Genomic DNA, 21,454 nt, shown 5'->3' on the forward strand with positions numbered 1-21,454 from the left:
TGTGTGTGTGTGTGTGTGTGTGTGTATGTATGTATGTATGTGTATATATATATATATATATATATATATATATATGTAATAGAAATCTATACAGTTAGTAAACAAAATCCATTGATACGCTAATCATACAAAATATGTATTATTTTTATTTGTGTAATATTCAGTTTTCAGTCTCTGGGTCCAGCTTACCATTTTCCCAATTGAGGAACTTCAAGGGGGAATTGTCAGACCACTGCCAGCCCCCATTGAGGTCCAAATCATTAAGCCCAATCCAGAGTGTGGAACCGTATCCTGTCAGCAGTCCTGGTATAGTCAGAGAAAGATAGAAAGTCACAGAATCAGATCTTCTACCATAAGTCATCCTAAGACAGTGATGACGAACCTATGGCACGTGTGCCAGAGGCGGCACTTAGACCCCTCTCTGTGGGTACGTGCACCATTGCCTCAGCCCCACTTCCCCCTGTGGCCCCCTTCTCATCAGCAGGCCCCCCCAAAGGAGAGTCGCCCTCGAGCACAGCCCGCACAGAGCCATGGACATGGCAACCAGGCAGCAGGGACAAGACTATGCCCTCGCACCCCGTCGCATGCAGTTGATGCTACAGGGCGCAGGTGTAGCTGCCATGGCACTGCTGGGCCACCTGGGCAATCGGCAGGCTGTGGAGATGGTGGCTGGCCCTGCGGGTGAGCAGAGCAGGGGGCGGAGCACGGCAGGGGGTGGCACGGGGGTGTAAGGTGGGGGCGGGGAGGTTTTTGGGCACTCGGTCTCTAAAAGGTTCGCCATCACTGTCCTAAGCCATAATGGCACCTAACAACATTCTTTTCTACACATTCTTGTTAAACCATGGTAATAGTCAATTACCCATTACACACCAAGCATAAACTAGTCTTCTCTGAATCTCTTCTCTTCTGAGCCATCCATTTGCAGTGAACAGCTTTCTTTTACAATATTCATATTGCATATTCAAATATTTTATATATAAGTATATAATGATACTTTCTCTGTATTGATATTCATTCTATCAAAATACTGAAGAACACCCAACAAACAACCACTATTGGAAGGCTTATGTTAGTCATATAGTTATGAAAGAATGGTAAACATATCAGTCTGCAGAGCAAAACATTTTTCCATCCCGCTTACTAAGAGAACCTGTTTCAAATATAGATTTCCAATGCTTACCATTGATGTAGGTCTGTTCATGAATTGCAGTGATACTAAGCAAGCTGGCTCCCTGCTGCTCACAACTCTTTCCGGCCTCCTGCCAAGACAGGGTGGACTGGAAGTTAAACTGATAGCAGCTATTGGTGAGTTGGTCTCTATCCCAAAATGTATCACAGTCATTGCCTACAAGGGCAGGACAAAAAGGAAGTTACTTCAAGTTAACACAATAAGTCATCACCTTAGTTAGCAAATGGATTCAAACCAGTTATACATTCATTCTACAGCTTTTTAAGTTGTGTGACCAGGGTTGCCTACGGAATAATCATGTGAAAAAAGAAAAGAAGATAATGCAAGGTGGATTGAGAAGACACAATGCAATCTAGTTTTCATAAAGATTGCAGCAACTGCATAGAAGGATACATTTCTTGAATGCTGAATTTGATATTAAGCTTTCATTGTTATCATAAGACATATAGGTAGTCCTTGCTTAACAACCCTAATTTGTCCCAGAACTTCTGTTACTAAGCAAACGGGTGATTAGGGAAAACTTCATGGGCCTGCACTGCTTAGGAATTGTTTTGGTAATCCTGGTTATAGTCATTAAGCAAGAACTGGTGCCATTTTTAGGCAAGAACTACATGCTTCTCCTGGCCTGCAGGAATTGCTGTCTCTGTCCTACTGCATTCTCCTCTGCCAGGCTCGGTGAGCATCCTTCTGCAGACAGGCTCTTCCCTCCTACCACGGTTGCCTCCAACTCCCCCCCCCTTCACCCCCTCATCTCTGTCCTTTTGGCCACCTTGCACTCCGCTATCACCATCCGCTATTTGCTTGCCATTCCCAGCTGCATCCAGCTGACCTTCGTCCCTGCTAAAGATGCTGCTGGCCTCTGTGACATGACACCTCAGGAGACCTAAAGGAAGGAAGGGGATGGGCAGTGAAGTGGGAAGCAGAAGGGCAGCAGAGAGGCAGGGGTGGCAGAGTGTAAGGCAGCCAAAAGGCAGGAACAAGAGGAAGATTGATGGGCGACAGGAGTTGTATGCTGTGATCATAAATGCATTCTGCCAAATGCCCAAATTTTGATCATGTGACGGTAGAGATGCTGCAATGGTTGTAACTGTGAGGACTGGTAATATAATTACCATTTGTTCAATGTTGTCATGACTCAGAACAGTTGCTGAACAAATGATCATTAAGTAAGGACTACAATAAGAGTTCAGTTGGAATAGAGATTAAAAAGTAAGACTCTAATCAATCTTCACATTTATCACCTTGGCAAGTCTGTAAACCAATGGAAAATTGAAATAAGATTGTAAGCACAGTTGCAGTTTCATTTAGTGGTTGCTTCAATTAGCAACCAAGTTTCCATTTCCAATTGCAGTAATAAATAACAATTATAGGTAGCCCTTGACTTACAATCATTCACCTAGTGACCATTCAATGTTACAATGGCACTGAAAAAAGTGACTTATGACTGGTTTTCACACCACCTTTACAGCATCCCCATGGTCATGTGATCAAAATTTGGGCATGTACGTATGACAGTTGCAGTATCTCAGGTCATGTGATAACCATTCGTAACCTTCCATGCTGGTTTCTGACAAAATAATGAAGGAAGACCGATTTCCTTAACAACTGCATGGTTCACATAACAACTACTGTGATTCATTTAACAACTTTGGGGAAAAGATTGTAAAATGGGGTGCAACTCACTTAACAACTGTCTTGTTTTAGCAATGGAAATTTTGGGCTGAACTGTAAGTTTACCTGTATATACATATGCATTTATACACACATCCTGTGTCTATATAAATACCATTTTTCTATGTGTTCCATGACAAAAGTACTTAAACTCAGACCATACCGCTAAATCTGTATCAAATGTATTTCATTGTTCTAGTTATTAAGGGGAAGAATCAGACATATAATGCAGGAAAAGAAAGCAAGTGCTAGAGAAAAATGTATACATATAATCTGAACCTAGTTACAAAGTAGCAATTAAAGGCAGGAAGCAGTGCTTTTTTTCTAAAAAAAAAAAAAAAAGTGCCGGAACTCACACACATCATATAACCCGCCTTGCCTACTCTACAAGGTTCCATCCAGAAAAGGTCCCGGGACTCCGTTCTGGGCATTCTATGAGAAAAAAAGCCCTGGCAGGAAGTATAGGAAAATAATGTAGGTAGTTAAGTTGACAGGAGGGTGAGAGGAAAGAGTAATAAGAAGAACCAGGAAAAATCTATAAAGATTTTTCAGTAGCAGAATTATTCAGGAAATCATAGCCCTAAGTCTTAGGAGCTTAGCTGTGAAAAAGAGAAACTCTTTTGGAATAAAAACTCTTGTAGAATCTAGCAAAAAAAAAAAAGAAGAACCCATTTAACTCAACTGCACATAGTCACCACTTTATTCTTATGAAAGTATTAGCCTTGGGCAGGGGTAGACAACCTTGCTCTTTTATGACTCGTGGACTTCAACTCCCAGAATTCCTGAGCCAGTTGAAGTCCACGAGTCATAAAAGAGTCAAGGTTGCCTACCCCTGGCCTAGGGAGTCATATGTCCACAATTCTGTACAACCGGAAGCAGCTTACTCTTAATGGGACAGAATCCCCATCTCTCATCTTTGCCATAATCCTGTGTGGTGGCACACCAGAGATGACCATCTCCACGTCCCATATTTGTACAGTCATGAAACCACTGATTATCGTACTTGAAGGGGATGGTGCAGGGCTTTCCATGAGAGTTGCCTTGAATAGTGTAAATTTCTGGAAAAAAGAGGAACACTATAGCTCATATTTGTCCTCTGCTAGAAAAAGGAGATGCTTATAATTTTGAACAAAAGGTTTGGCAACCAACAGTTTGTGATCCAGCTTAAGATTCTATAATTCATTTATGGATAGCTATAATCAGCCTATGCTGCCTAATTTCAAATTAATCCAACACTTTTTTAATTGCTAGAAGATTGTTCCAATCCATACATGACTGATCTCCCCCCCCCCCCCGCAATAGTCTCCCCACACACTCTCCAATAACATAATCTATAAATTCTGCATCAAGTGGAGAACAATACATTTAGGGTTTATCTGAAAAAAATCAACTCAATCCCTGGTAGTGTTAGCAAACATGCTACTTAATTAAGAAAAAAACATTTATTCCTGTCAAGAATGGTCATAGCTAAATACTGGGAAAGTAACTCCTATAATTCTGTTTATGATTTAGCAGTATCTGAACTTTCAGATACTGTTTTCAGAAAGCTTGCCATGTTCATCTTTTCTGAAAACAATCTTTTATGGAACTTTAAAAATTATCCAGTTTAATTACTGTTATATGTGATAAAAAATTGGTTAGACTAAGATGCCACAAAACTATGTTTGTGTTAATAGGTGGATTATAGATCACAGTAGATTAATACAAAATACAATTAAATGAGATTGATTCTTTGAAACATAGTTCTTCTTTATGTTCAAAGACAATGGAGGGCAATGAAGATTCTCCATATATTATTTAGGAAAAAATATACATATCTGTCTTATCAATTATAATTCCATACATATTACTAAAATGCTCTTATCCAAATTTGTTTTGCTTATTCATTTTTCATATTGCAAAATCAGTTTTAAAATTCTGCATTAGGATTGCCCAAATCCTAGACTGAGAGAAAGTAAATCCAAACTAAATAAATCTGCATTTATACATTTGTTTTGGAAAACATTTAGACCAGTGAATTTGCAATTTCCTGGTTCACTTTTTGGTGTCAGAGACTTCATGAAGTGTTGTTAATCTTCTATTTATCTTAAGAGAAACTTTATTTTACTGTTCTAATACAAGCTATACATCTTGGCATTATCAAATAACTAATTCTGTGCAACTGTAAAACTGTAAATATGTAGAAAGGTCTGCTGACAAAGTTTTGGATCCTGACTAAATTACTCACAGGTCCCACCATTCAGATAAATTAGTAGCATTCAGATCATTTGAAATCAAACTATTCGCTGAATATTCTATTCTGAATATTCTATTTAGAACATTCTATTTAGACTGAATTTAGTATAATAGCTGAGCCTGGACTGAAATCAGAGCAGAAACCACTACTTCATCATACAGCTGTTTCTCATACAAGCTAAAGCTCATTTTTGAAAGGTAAGAGATATTCAGAATGAATGGTGGTTGATGGCTTTGGAATTCATCCATCCTTTGAAAAAATGGAAAGCTAAATTGTAGTAAAAATCTTGAAATAGCAGATTGAATCTTTATATGTATTTTGGAAAACAGTAAAAATTTCTACAATTTATTTATTCAGGTTGATTTGGGGACAATAGATGAAACCTATGAAATGAATACTAGGAATCGTAGTGTATCTACGGTACACTATCAAAATTAGAATATAACAAGGTAGCCAATATTTTTAAAGTATTATTTCAACAGATTTATAATATGATTGGTAGCATTTATGAACAAACATTCTTAATTTAATTCAAATTACTGTTGAAGAGAATAGTTGGAATTGATGATGAATTCTCCTTTCATTTCAGTTTGAAAAAAAATCAATGAAAACAGGCAGGAGATTGTATTGTTTTGTATTTGGTTTTCTTCAAGGAAATCTATGATCAGAGAAATGGCAACTTTTCTATATTTGCTTTCTAAGATTTATAATGAACTATCAACAAATATTGCTCATAATTAGATATCTAAAGTGAATAGGACCAAAGCGGATTGAAAGCAACTTTCCTCATGTAAGAATTTACTATATAAACTAACTAATAATATGTTGTTATAACAACCAATACAGATTATCTTTACTAAAAAAATTAAGTAGGAGATTATCATTTAAGTCAGATAGGGATTGGCTGCCTATATTACTAAACTGCAATTCCCAATAACTCTAGCCTGCAGGGCTAAAATTAAGGGATTTTGGGAACATCCAGAAGCCCAGAAATTACCCTTTAATTGCTATAGCAATGATCTGATAATGCTTGGACAATCAAAGTTTAATGCTGCCGATCACCATCTTGCTCTACTTTCAAGATACAAAGGCAGCTAGATGGTTGGCTACTGGAAGAAAAATGCTAAATTACATAACTTGAACTCATAAGATGTACTACTATTAGCCTGTAATCATGAGACTCAATGATATCTGTTAATATTTTTTTGCTAATAATTTTAATAAAAAGATCTAAAAAGATATTAAATTTGGATAGTGCAGAATAAAATTTTAATTATGAGATTTGCAGTGATAAGAAACAACAACATTAATCTTCTAATGTGGGTTTTACCAGAGTATGGCCTAGAGCATAAATCTTCATCATGGCCATAGATCTTCCATTGGCCTCCACGAGCCTGGTCACCTCTCTCAGCTGGTGTCAGTGACCAGTTCCCCAACCTTGAGCTCAAATACTGGGAAAGCTGGTCCCCTAGACTCCGACAATTCCACCGCATGTTGACAGATTCACGGTCACATTCATAAGTGGCCAATGCATGGGTGGTGGCACTGCTGTTTGCAGACTTCCAAGAGACTCCCAAGCACTGCTTGTTTCCAATATTGAAAAGCCGATTCCTGGAAACCCATTTCCACTTCTGAGCATGAAGACTTGCATTACAGATCTTAGAAATTTTCACCAAAGAGTCCTTTGTTTCCAAGCAGCTCTGCAGACCACTGTTATAGATGAGAAATATCCCAGAGTCTGAGAAAATACAAATAAACAACAACAAATATTACTTTAGCTACTGAAGGTAAAAAACAGCAAGAACTATTTAGTGAAAGCTGGGATATATCATGGTTGATGTATTTACAAATAGCCAGAAAGATAAAATCAGATCTCAAAAAGGAAACAGGGATATTAAGGAAAAAAATGTGAAATTCATACAAAATCAGCAGTATCAATTAGGATACTTATATATAAACATTTACCTAATATGACAGAGAAATAGAACACAAACAAAATCTGTGTGGGAAAATGGATGAAAATTTTCAAAGAAGCAGATACCATAGAACAATGGAAAGAATTATGAAATAATCTATTATACTCACATCAAACCATAATTTCAAAGAAAATTCACACACACATACAGACTGGTCAGATGTTTCAACCAAAAACCATGCAGTTCATCTTCACCTGGTATTGATCAATTCTTTATCTTTCTTGCTCTTTTCTCCAGCATTTCTGCTGATATTACAAGTTCCTTCATTTCAGCTTTTTTTCCTTCACCCCTTCCTTTATTCAAGCTACATTCTTGTATTTCTTTGAGTTGCCTATCTATCTGCTGATTTTCTTGGCTATGGCGGTTACTTGCTGATTTATAATTTCCAATGTTTCCTTGATCTTCCTTGTCTGTAGGGCTGTTTCCAAAGGAGGCAGAGGAGGAGAGGTCCCGGGTCTTATGGAACGAAGGAGCTGGATGAGGCTGTCAGCAGGCCCAGAGGAAGAGAGAGAGGCTTTTGGAGGAGTTGGTGGTGGCGGCAGCGTGCTCCAGGGGCAAAAAGGAGCGAGGCCTCTTTTAGGGAAAGGTGGAAGAGTCAGGATCAGAAAAAGGAAAGGAGGCGAGGTTGTCGTGCAGGAATACAAGCTAATTTGAGGACTAATCCACATGGAGCTCCATTTCCATCTGTCCTGTTTGCCGTTGTTCGCTCCCTAGAGACTAAAATGGACAATCTGAAACTTGAGCTGGCCATGAACAAAGAGTGTATATCAGAGGTAGTGACCCTTTGAGAGCTGTATGCAACGAAATTTCATTTTGATGTATGCCGATTGGTGTACATTCAAAGTGACAATAAAATAATAATAATAATATTACTATTATTACTATTATTATTATTATTATTATTATTATTATTATTATTATTATTATTATTATTATTATTATTGATCATCGCACAGTTAGCCAAATGTTCAGACTGGATTTGGCATTTTGTCTACCTATCGAGTCTTTACCAAGGACCTGGGATAGGCAGATGTGGATGTTTGATGGTATATTACAGATATCGTCGCAGGATGGAAGCAGTTCCTAGTAAGGCCACCTGTTGCAATTGACTAATGGCAAATTTGTCAGTGCCAATGGTGTTCAAGTGGTGCTCCATATGTTTTGGGATTGCACCCAAGGCGCCTATTACTATTGGTACTACCCTTGCTTGCTTTTGCCACAATCTTTCTATTTCTATTTGTAGGTCTTTGTATTTTGTTATCTTCTCCAGTTCTTTCTCGTCTATTCTGCTGTCTCCAGGCACTGCCACATCCACTATCCAGACTTTTTTGTCTTTTTTATCGACAATTGTTAAGTCCGGTTGTCGTTGTCGTCATCATCATCATCATCATCATCACCCCCCAGTGGAACAACCTGCCTCCAGAAGCAGTAAATGCTCCAACACTGGAAGTTTTTAAGAAGAGACTGCAAAGCCATTTGTCCAAAATGGTATAGGGTTTCCTGCCTGAGCAGGGGGTTGGACTAGATCAGGGCTTTTCAACCTTTTCACCCATTGTGCCACTTTTAGGTACATCCGAGTACCACCAGTCGCCTAGCAAGGTGTCAAATACTTGACCAAAAAAAACAAAAACAGAAAAAAGTGATAAAGTACAGGCAGTCCTCGACTTACAACAGTTCGCTTAGTGACTGTTCGAAGTTACAATGGCACTGAAAAAAGTACCCCCCAAGCCACAGCCAAGCAAGATACCTGCCTGCCCGCCCGGCCGCACTCTTCCTCCTGTCTGAGGTTTTCATTGTTGTGAGCATTTCTGTTGAGGATTGGCAGCGGGGGTGGGGTAGGGGGGTGTTTGGTTTTTATTCCCCCCCTCTGCTGGGTGGTTGCAGCAGGTTTTGGTCACTTCACATGACCCTGGCACACTGTGACCGTCATAAATATGAATCAGTTGCCAAGCATCTGAATGTAAATCACAAGACCCTGGAGATGCTGCAACATTCCAGCTGATCAGTGCTTCTTCTGGGCTCAGCAGAAGTGCCAGGATCAGTGCCGAGTTCCAGCTGGAGCCTGGCATTGATCCTGATACTTCCGCTGAGCCCAGACAGCCCTGCAGCTCCAACCATCTCTTGCTCAGACTTGTGTGGTGCTGCCACCAGTTCAGCTCATTCCCCTCCCCCGCTACCACTTTTCTAGGATGGTCGCGTACCACCTGCCAGGTGCCAATGTACCACTCATATCACTGGTTGAAAAGCCTTGGACTAGATGACCTCCAAGATCCCTTCCAACTTTTATTATTATTATTATTATTATTATTATTATTATTATTATTATTATTATTATTATTATTATTATTATTATTATTATTATTATTATTATTATTTTATGGATTGGGCGTTCTATGGTGTTCTTGTTCTTCAGCTTTTCATTTGTTCTAACTTGCTTGCATCTGATCTCAGGACGCTGATCTTATTTTCTAACCTGACTTCCATTTTGGATTTTTTTTTCTTGTTTGTTGATTTTGCATCCAAGAGCTTCAGTTGTAACTGCTGCTGTGCAGTTAGTTTGTTAGTTTTCTCAGTTAGTTTTTTGAAGTGGTGCTTATATTTCATACTATAGTAGTGGCATCTTTTAATATCTGTGCTAGCTATGGTTTTTTTATAACATGATTCAATGCAGGTAACCTTATTCTGTTGTTTTTGTGCTGTTCTAGATGCTCAATAATTTTTCATTTCAGTGCCTCTTGTTTTTCAGTTACAGAAATTTGTTCTTTCTGAACTGAAAGTACAGGAGATGGTGCCCGGTTTGGGAATGAAAATGGTTCAATAGCAATGCTGGCTTCCTCTAGTACTGACTCCCTCTGATTTGTCTCTATTATCTAAGCTACTTCTAGCTTTGATTTTGCTCTTGCAATTCTATTTCTAGGAATACTTTCTTTCATATTATATATCAACATTGAGCTGCTAGCTTATGTACTGTTTCTGGATGATGTTCTTTCAAAACTGGTGTTTTCTTTTCAGATATCTTCTTCTTGTTGCACTTGGTTTCTAATAGCAAATAATTATTTCTTTGTTTTCAATCTCTGTATATTTGCAACAGGTAAGCCATTTTTTTTTTCAGCTAGTCCTTAACTTCTGGCCCTGGATTCTTGGCTAACTGTCTTGAGTCCTGTATCTCACTTGTCACTAGATGTTCAGAAATTCCTACACGTAGCATGGCCCATGTTGCCCCAGGCAATGACTGATCTGGTATAGTTTTCTTTAACTTATGTCTCATCATATTGTTTATGTAAGAGACGCTCTTCACCTGACTCCTCCAGAATAATTGAACTTATGGCATAGCTCTCAGGGCCCCACAATCATATCAAAGTAATGCCTCATTGGAGGTTACTATTAATATTATGGTTAGTTGCACAGTCATCCAGAAGTTTAAACTAGATGTGTCATTGTTACCCACCTATCAAGTCCTTTCCAAGAATCTGGAATCAGCAGATATTGTTGTTTGATGGTATTAAAGATATAGTCACAGGATGTAAGTGGCTCCAAATAAAGCTGCCTTTTGCAATTGACTGATGGTGATTTTATCAATACTTTTGGTGTTCAAGTGGTGCTCCAATTGTTTTGGGATTGCACCCTAAGTGCCTATTACTACTGGTATTGTCTTTACTTTCTTTTGCCAGTTGTTTTATTTCTATTTGCAGATCTTTGTATTTTGTGATTTTCTCCAGTTTGTTCTCTTTTCTTCTGCAGTTTCCAGGAACTACATCTACTATTCAGACATTTCTGTCTTTCTCAACAACAATTGTTAAATATGGGGACTTATATGATAGGAGTTTGTTTGAATTTTAAGGACCCAGAGCACATTAGCTTCTTCATTTTCTATTACTCCCACCCGGCAAGAAGTATTTATTGCAAATATTGCAATGCATCATTTTTCTACTTGTGCAGATTTTTTATACTTGTGCAATCCAAGATTTTGGGACATAGATCCCATTGTATTGATAACCTCTGGGAATATGATATGCCATGATCTTTCAATTTTGATTTCCAGAGCTTGATACTTTGTGGTCTTCTCCAATTCTTTTACTTCTGTTCCATTATCCCTCCTATTGCCACATCAAAGACAGTTATATCTGGTGTTTTATGAACAAGACTTTATCAGTCTGTACTCAGAAATCCTGTAATATTTTAATCTGCTCATTTTCCAGCCTCAGATAGTCATATTTTAATCTGCTCATTTTCAACTATGGATCGTCCTCATTTAATGATTGGTCACCTAGCAACCATTCAAAGTTGTGACAAACCGCGCAGAGCTACTTACAACCCATTTTTGAAGTTTCAATGGGCACATAATCCCCCCCACACACAGTCACAGGATCACATTTTGAATGCTTTGCAACTGGCCTGCATTTACAGCTTTTGCAGCATACCATAGTCAGGTGATTGTGATTTCTGGTGTTTTTTGCCCATTTCTGGCGTTTATTTCTAGTTTCCAGCAAAAAGCTGGAAACAGTGCCACATTCACGTAATGACCACTGCAAAAAAGATCGTAAAATTGAGTCACATGATTTACTACCATAACTTTGGGCTCAATTATAGTCATAAGTCAAGGAGTCATAAGTCATTATATTCATAAGTCAAGGAGTATCTATACTTTTTCAACCCTGCGTTCCCAACAATTTTTCATTACTGATATATAATAATTTTACAGCGGTTCCACTGAATCATTTTGGCAACATTATTTGTATCAATTAACGAGATCTTACACAAGTTAAGCAAATAATCTACTGTTTCTCCTGATTCTTTGCATAATCTGCATTTTCGATCATTTGATGATTTTGTAGTTCTGGTCTTGATTGAATTAGTTTGCTCTTGTGCAGCCAAAATCAAGCTTTCATATATTTTTTAAGTTGTAAGCCATTGCCATGTTTTATCTTTATTCTTTTTCTCTTCAAATTTCTGTAGAAATTGACCATGCAATTTTCCTTGTTACATTCTGTTTGTGTTTTTATTATATTACATTACAATGATCACTTTTCATTTCCTGTACATTTAGTAAATTCCAATTTTTGTCTTGTATCAATGCTTGCTTATATTTGCTATTATTTGTTATCATTGGTCACAGTGTTGTTATTATTTTTTCTACTTTTTAGGTATTTTGTCTTTTGTTAAAATTTGCTTCATCTATCTTATTTTCCTTTATCAATATGTAAACACCTCATGGAAGACAATATGCCAGGCGCAAGTACCAGGAATAGGGGTTGAGTTCAAAGCACTCAGAGTTTATTACATGTTACCTATACACAAGAATTTCAAACTGATGATGGATTTGACCCCACCTTCAGAGTCCACCTGGTCATTGCCTACACAATATATATAGCTCACAATTGAACTATAGGATCTTTGGTGTTCTCTGAGTTTAGCTATTTGTTTTCAGACATTTCATTACCCAACTGGATAACATCATCAGTCTTACTGAATATGGAGTCTTCTTTGTACTTGTATTCAATAGTTTGCTGTGCCAGTTTTGTCCGTGTGGTTTTCTCCTTGGTAGTTTATTGATTGTATTCTGCTATATTGTTTGTTTGATGTTAATCCATGCTTTTAATCCTGCTGGAGAAGATGTGTTATATTTTTTTTGTTTCCTTCATAGTTTTTAACTGTCTCTTTTGTATGTAAATATGGTTTATCTCTATGTGGATAAACATATTCATGTATTTAGATAAACATATTCAAACTACCGTATCCATTTTGTTATGAATGCAGTGTTTATTTTTTATGTTATAAATTCTGGATGAAAAGTCAAATAATCTTATGTATATAATATTGATATCCTAACAGACCTAGGAAACTCGAGACCAATCAGCCTTACATCAATACCTGGGAAGATACTGGAAAAGGTAGTCAAAAAACAGATCTGCAAACATCTAGAAACAAATAAAGTTATAACTAGAAACCAGCATGGGTTTGTTAAAAGCAGATCATGTCAAACCAATCTTATTTCATTCTTTGACAAAGTGACTAAATTAGTAGACCAGCAACATGCTGTGGACATAGTACACTTAGATTTCAGTAAGGCATTTGACAAAGTAGAGCACAACCTACTTCATGGTAAGCTAGATAAATGTGGGATAAACAGCATCATCATGAGACGGATTTGTAACTGGCTGACAAACCGTACTCAATGAATAGTTCATTTATATGGAGGGAAGTAAGTAGTGGGGCACCACAAGGCCCAGTACTCTTCAATATCTTCATAAATGATTTAGATGAGGAAATAGAAGGGGAACTTATCAAATTTGCAGACACTAACCTAGCAGGAATAGCCAACACCCCAGAGGACAAGTTCAGGATCCAAAAAGATATTGATAGACTTGAACAATGGGCCCTATCCAACAAAATGAAATTTAATGTAGAGAAAAGCAAGGTTTTACGTTTAAGCAGGAAAAACCAAAGGCACAAGTACAGATTAAATTAAAACTGGCACAAAAAAAGTAATTGTGAGAGGGACATTGAGTGCTAGTGGATGAACACTTAAATATGAGCCAGTAATATGTATCAGCACCCAAAAAGCTAATAAAATCCTTGATTGTGTAAACAGAGGCATAGAATAAAATCACGTGAAGTATTAGCACCGCTTTATAAAACCTTAGTAAGACCAAACCTGGAATACAGCATCCAGTTTTGGTCACCATATTAAAAAAAGATGTTGAGCCTTTGGATGATTAAAGGCCCGGAGATTCAAACATATGAAGAACGTTTACAGTAACTGTGTATGGCTAGTCTAGAGAAAAGAAGGACTAGGGGTGACATAATAGCAATATTCCAGTATTTGAGAGCTGCCACAAAGAAAAGGGGGTAAACTTATTTTCCAAAGCACCAGAAGGCAAGAAAAGAAACAATGGAAACTAATCAAGGAGAGAAACAACCTGGAATTAAGGAGAAACTTACTAACAGTGAGAACAATTAACCAATGGAACAGCTTGCCTTCAGAATTTGTAGGTGCTTCATCACTGGAGGTTTTTTAAGAAGAGCCTGGACAACCATTTATCTGAAATGGTATAGGGTCTTCTGCTTGAGCATGGGGTTGGACTAGAAGACCTCCAAGGTCCCTTCTAGCTCTATACTGATTGATTGATTGATTGATTGATTAACCACAATTAATACTGATATAATTTTTAATACTTTAAATGTTTAATACTTTAAACATTCTAAATAATAGAATTATCAGAATTGTTAATCATATCTCATAAATATTACTGTATTGAAATTTACATTGAAACAATACAATGCATCAAGACTTATAACATTACAATAAAAGGGAAAAAGAAGCAGACAATAAATATGAAATAGAGTCTTAGAATATAGAATGGGGTTGAAAAAGACCTTTGAGGTCTTGATGTGGGAAATCCTAGATTCAACAATCCCACATCTGTAATCAAACTTTTCAAAAAGGAATGACCAAGTCAGTCTGATGAGAGTAGGGACAATTATTGAGAACAATATATAGTACTTTGATTGCAAATAAATATATACTCTCATAATGTTTTAATTGGTATTTTAGTTCAAATGTCCAGTGATGACTAATGCTATGATTAATGTTCTTGTCTCAAACTGTTTTTTCCAAGAAAATTCCTAGCAGGATTGCTGGCTAGTAATATACTTTCAGAAAAGATGAGTTCTGAGACAATACCTTTTTTAAAAAAAAAGTTAAGCACTTTTAGGATCTCTTTTTTTAAGCAGCAAAAAGAGAAACATAAATTCCCCTTCCAAACAAAGGCAGACAGCACATTTTAAGAAGAGTTAGTTTTCCCCAACTTGCTCTATATTCTTAGCTTTGTGGTTTTAGAAACTTTCAGGTCACAGTAAGCTAAGTCAGCAAAAAGTGTGAGTGAGCCAAAAAAACAAACAAAAAAAGCATCAATTTATTCTAAAAACAAAGGGCTAAAGTTGGAAAATTACAACTTACAGAACTTAGAAAATTACAGCCCAAAAAAGTTTCATGACCTTTTGCTGAAGAGAAAAAAAGAAAAATAGTCATCAGTTATCTGGTTAATAAAGAGTTACTAAAAATTAAATACCTGATTAGTAAAATCTTGAATCTATTTAGAACATGTTTCTTCTGATTATTTGATCTATTATAGTAAAATTCATGTCTTTAAGGGAGATGAAAACTTTAATAGATGAAGTACAACAAGAGCAAGCAAGCCTCCCATTTTACTCAGATAGACTCATTGGCTGGTTTCTTGTCTAAATTTCAGATGTAAGCTCAGAAAAATTTTAACACCCTCCCCCCCCGTACACTATTTTTCTAGTCCCTTCAAGTCCAAGTTACAGAAATGGGAAAAACTACACATGGACATTATTGCAATTGTGATATATTAAATTTCAATGTATAATAATTTTACAGTTCTTATAGGGGTGACCATTTACACCAAAGAATCAAAATTAAATAACCTAGATTAAGCAAATGAGATGATAGACTCTGAACCAAGTCAGTTAAGTACAGCAGCCTGTACCAACCTGAAACGTTTCAGAAATGTTAAGAATTGTTATTTGTTGAGGATGAAAGGAGCAGAAGAGTGCTTGCCATGCACACTCATTTTCATAGCAAATTCTCTTGCTACAAATACTGATAATGCTATAAAAATGATCAAGGAAGTAAATACCATTTTCTTTTCTAGACAGCTGGATGATAATTCCCTGATGAAAGTTTACAGAACAGCTGCTGTGCCTCAAGGCAATTATTTATGGTATTTTGCAGAACAGCATCATAATCTCATCCTGATTAATATTCTAATGAAAATACTGAATGAAATGTTGCTGTTCTCAAGGGAGATCAAAATTCTGAAGTATGTCAGAGAACCAGATTTAATTTTTTTCTTGACTATCTTATGGGAGCAAAAAAGTCAGATTCCAGCAGGCTCAGGACACAGAAAGCTTAAATGTGGTAGTTGCAAATAGACACCAACCTGCTTTACTTTATTAAAATCTATCATACAAGGAACCAAGTTGAAACAGCTATAGCTACCACTAACGCAATTTTTCCACAGTGGTTTAGGTTCCAATAAAAGGGCCCAGACACACCACAGGGAAATTATGATATTGGCAACTGCAATCACACTGTTCAGATGAAATGCTGTTTTATTTTCCTTGCCACACAATGCAGTGCTGTCACACACTTTGTAACATCTGAATCAGGAATACCCAAATGTGTTGCATAGGGTGACCTCAAGCCTGATACTACATGGAGTTCGCTTTGGGGGATGATGTTTGGGAGCCCTGAATTCAAGCATCTGACACCTCCAATCCAAATACAACTTTTCATCAGCCCCCAGAATCACTTATAAGAATCCAAGTACTTCTGGCTGTGGATTGAATACAACTGGCCTCTAATTGGATGCAATTAGGTATATTTTCTTTCTATAGAGGAAAAAAGATCTTTCTATAGAGGAAAAAAGATAACATACTAAATGAATTTAATTATAAGATAAGCCAAGAACACTGAAAACTTTTGACTGGAACAAACTCAGAAAAATGATACCTTTTGTCTATTTTCCCCATTGTTTTTCTTTTTTTTATTTTACATTTGAGGACATAGTATGACTGGGCTATATTTTTCACTCTTTAGATTTTTTTTTATATATGTAATGACAGCAGTTCATGCAGATAAGAATAAAGAACATAAAAGCATAGTGTGAGATTATATACAATAATATAATAATGCACAATTTATAGAAATAGAATTAATTTAGAGCTTTTGACAAATGAAATGGTAGTGTTGACAACAAATCATATTGGAAAGTGAAGAAAAGATTGTTAATGAAATAAGTAATGGAATGTCTAAAATTAAAGTGAAACAGTCTAGATTAGAAAACCTGATAATGAAAGTAAAGGAAGATGAGAAAAATGAGGGGAAAAATGAAGAAGGAGTAATGAACAGCATTGTAGGCCACAGACACAAATTAACCAGTTAAATAGATTGGATTAAAGAAATTCCCTTTCTTTCACAGGAGCCATCCATTCAGTATTCACTTTTTTGGAGGGAAAAGAAGATATGAATCCAATTCATTATAAAAATTTAACATAAAATCAGGAGGTATCCCAAAGTAGTAGAAAAAAGACAGCAGAATGTTGAGTACTAAGACTTTTTATGCTTAGTTATCATTAAAATGGTACAGCTTTTAAAATAAACTATTTTGCTCCTTTTGTCAAAACAAAGTAATAGAACTTGGAAATGGATGACCAGAAGAATCGTTAAATATGAACTTAATCAAGTAATTGGATTAATATTTGGGGGCAATATGCTGACACTATAAACTGCTCAGAATGCTGTAATGCACTGAGGCAGTATATAAGCCTAAGTGCTATTGCTATAAGAGACAAGTAAATTTGTGGCTATAACTTATATCCTGATTCAACAGTTCAGAAAACCTATTAAATTATATTGGAGTTGAATGTTATCGCATAAATAGATAAACTAATATGTACTAGAATGTACTAGAATAGAACTAGATGTTTAATATCATGAGACAATTGAAGCTGACAAATTATTCACAAAGGAAGTAAGAATAAATACATTATCTCCCCATTGTTACCCATAATCTGGAAGCAAATGCCAGTAATGGCCATTTCCCTGCCCATGTAGATTCCTTAAGTGGTTTAAAATTCATGACATTAAAAAACTTTTTCCAATGGAACCAACTCTGCATCCTTTCACTGCAGGATTTTAATTCACTTTTTAACATGTTATTTGGTTATAATTCTATATACGTTGCATATTAGAATTGGAGATAAGGTATATTGTTTGGTCCTATGTTTTATTTTTATTTTGTTTTTTTAGATGTATTGATTATAATTGTACAGCAGCCATTATATTTTAATGTAATGTTCAACTGTTGAATTAGGGAGGGAGGGAGGGAGGGAAGGAAGGAAGGAGTAAAAAGATCTGAAGCACGTTCTTGAACCAAGAAGATTCACAGCAACTACAAGTCCTCTTGTAAAACTTACTTTATGTTAATTGTCAGTTTATAACAATAAGATTGAGAAGTGTCTCAGGTTTTACTGATTAATATCCAAAGATCCCTGTATAATTTACTCATTTTCAAAACACAGTGTTATGATCCATATAGTATTTACTATTTATTCATGTACCCCAAATGGTAACGAAGAGAATGTACCAAAGCCCTAACATAAAAATAGTTCTTTTTACGTACTACTTAGTTATTATTCTTAATTAATAATTACACTTTGAGATTATCTAGAGAGACATTTCGAGATCACAGAGTAAATAACCTGGCCTAGAACTATTAAATCAGAAGAAAGAATAGCCTGATAATCCCATCCTCTTCCCTTGAAATGGTACTGAAAAATCAATTCTACAGCATAAAACTGCCTCACTCTGCTCTACAGCAGCATTTCTCAACTTTGGTAACTTTAAGACTCAGCTTCCAGAATTTCCAGCAGCATGCTGGGAGTTGAATTCCACACATCTTAAAATTGCTGAGATGGAGAAACTGCTCAAAAGTAAAAAAATATTAGCCTGATCTGGATTCAGGTCTTCACACATGCAAAGCAACTTAATCTTCCCCTGCCCTCCATGCCCCTTGTTTCAGAATAATTGTATTTCTCTTCCATATGCATAGAAAGTGTTTTAAACTCTTCCCTGGGCAAGATTATAGACCTGGAGAACAGTTTCTTGAGGTTTAATGCATCACCAAATTTAAGAAAAATCTATGTTGTGGTTCTGTAAATTTAAGTTCTAATCTATTGGATTTTCTGCTAAGGAAAGAAATACATCCTCATTAACTTTCCAAATCCCCTTTCAGTTTTAATTAACTAATTTCAGTTACCATAGCAGGATGAGAAAGGGCTGGAAGACAGAGTAGCACCAAAGACATTTGTTTAGATCACCCACAACAATCTTACATGCCACTATAAAGAGATGTAAGTCATCTTCTAGACGAGTTGATGGTTTATCACTCCAGAAACACAGCAAGGCCTAACAGCTTCCTCTAGGAGCAGCTCTAAAAGGAGAATAAAAATGGATGGGAGCTTCTGGGAGCTTCTTCTATTGGTTTTCCTCTATTCTTTGCTCAGGAAAGGACAGGAATATAAACTCAAATCTGCCTAACAAAGACGAAGGAATATACAGTGCTCCTAAACTACTACAAATTTATCCTTTCTTAAATATCTGTATGGGAAAAAAAGCACATTTCCATATTTTGTGAGAGTTTATGGAGCCCAAGAGAACCTTTGCTTGTCATTATTTGGGCCTGGGCCCTCTTCAGGACAGAAATTCTAAGAGCCTTTTCGACCTGGAAATCTGATGCTACTCACATGATAGGAATGGTCTCAGCAATCTCCTTTCAGCTTTCCTGCTGACATGTTTCCACTGAATACATTTCGTCCTTTCTCTCACACAGTCATGAAAGGCAAAGGCATACAGATTACATGGCCTGCCTGCTCCCCACCCCTCAAATCATTACTCACAAGTCATTTCTTTCAGGAATTAAACCATCTTCCAACACACTTGCAAGTTAATTATTTATAACTGTAACATATCCTTCACCACCAAAAGGCAAAAGCTTTCCTCCTTAAATTAGTTGCTGTTCTGTCCTCCTCTATTTGCAATAAAAATTACTGGGGAGCTGTGCATCCTTCTATTCATATCCCTGAACTTAAACAGAAATCAATCAAAGTCCATCTGCATTTCCAACCTTCATCAACTTGGAGTAACAGCATTACCATCCATTCAAGCAGAACAAAGCTGCCTTTCTTGTATGAATGAAAACAAAAAGACATAAGGGCATCTCAGAAAATTGCCTAGGCCAGGAGTTTTCAAACTTTGCAATGCCACAGTCCCCTAAAATGATAAATTCATTTGTGCAATATCACCAATCATTAATAAAACGAATGAGCAAAAGATAAACAGTATACTTTTAAAAATTAATGTTTAAACTAAGTATTTAATAAAACAATGATACAACTTTACAACTTATTAAAATAAAATATAAATTTAAAACAAATTTAAATCCACATTTTAATGAAAAAGGATAAGCGTGTTTACTTTTTCATAATCCCTGAAATTTGTTACATTTTTAAAATGGACACTCTCACTTTTCTCTCCATATTTACTTTGAATAAATTTTTACTCTTTATAGCAACAACTGAACAAAACACAACTCATAGTATTGTGAGTTTATCAGTGCTTCTAAAAGATTCTTTACATTTTGTCATATCTTTGAATAAAAATCTTTTATTTAAAAGATGCCTTCTATATCAAAACATATATATTCAATGCTTATTAGTATCTCACAATAAAATTGGAGTCAGGTGGAAAAGATAGTGCCAAAAGAATCAATGATGACTTCTTTTTAATCAATTGATCATGCTTAGATTATATGGATAAAGAGGTGGAAGGAATGCATATTAAATTTACAAAGAATCCAAAATTATAAGGATAGTTAATATCACTGAAATAAAATTAAAAATTATCTTTATAGGTTAAAGGAATTGGCTAAAATAATTAATTTAACAGGGACAAATTCAATGTTATTCATGCATTATGTATTTTTGGCTGCGCCAACAGAAGCATAGTTTCCAAATCATGGGAAATAATTGTTCAAGTTTAACCTGCTTTGCACAGATTCTACAACAAACTGGTGTGTACTTCTGGGAATTATACTTTAAGAAGAAATTGGAACACTTTCAGAGAATGACAATACAGATAGTCCTCAACTTACAACAGTTCATTTATTCATTTAGTGACCGTTCAAAGTTACAATGGCACTGAAAAAAGTGACTTATGACCATTTTTCACACTTATGACTGTTGTAGCATCCCCATACTCATATGATCAAAATTCAGATGCTTGGCAAGTGGTTCATATTTATGACAGTTGCAGTGTCTTGGGGTCATGTGATCGGCTTGTGTATACTTCTGACAAACAAAGTCAATGGGGGAGCCAGAATCACTTAACAACCATGTTACTAACTTAACAAATGCAATGATTCACTTAACAACTGTGGCAATAAAAGTTGTAAAATGAGGCAAACTCACTTAACAAATATTTCACTTAGCAACATAAATTTTGGGCTCAATTGTTGTCATATCTCGAGGACTACCTGTACAGATTTTTGGGCACAGAATCTAAGTTCTATCAAGAGAGATGAAAAGAACTTGGAATGCTTCATTTCATTTCATTTTTTTTCATTTTATTAAATTTATACCCCGCCCTTCTCCCGTAGGACTCAGGGCGGCTTACAGCCAGTTAAAAACAGTTTAATACAATACAATAGAAGTTTTAAAAATCATTAAAAATAAATATATAATCGGCCGCTTCTACTAAAATTTGGCTAAAACCAATTTAAAATACCCCTAGGCCAGTCC

General features: G+C 36.1%; 1 protein-coding gene across 1 annotated transcript in view; it reads right to left on the reverse strand.

Moving 5' to 3' along the window:
* Positions 1-21,454, reverse strand: part of MRC2 (mannose receptor C type 2) — a 130,081-nt gene that overhangs the window by 96,625 nt on the left and 12,002 nt on the right. The window contains exons 2-5 of the mRNA XM_015831512.1: positions 6,427-6,834; positions 3,745-3,918; positions 1,181-1,345; positions 190-303 (exon numbers count right to left, since the gene is read on the reverse strand). Of these exons, the coding sequence (XP_015686998.1) occupies positions 190-303; positions 1,181-1,345; positions 3,745-3,918; positions 6,427-6,834 (861 nt within the window). The remainder of the gene's footprint in view (positions 1-189; positions 304-1,180; positions 1,346-3,744; positions 3,919-6,426; positions 6,835-21,454) is intronic.

The sequence above is a fragment of the Protobothrops mucrosquamatus genome, unplaced genomic scaffold, assembly GCF_001527695.2.
Source record: "Protobothrops mucrosquamatus isolate PMUCROS unplaced genomic scaffold, P.Mucros_1.0 scaffold_257, whole genome shotgun sequence".
NCBI classification, from domain to species: domain Eukaryota; kingdom Metazoa; phylum Chordata; class Lepidosauria; order Squamata; family Viperidae; genus Protobothrops; species Protobothrops mucrosquamatus.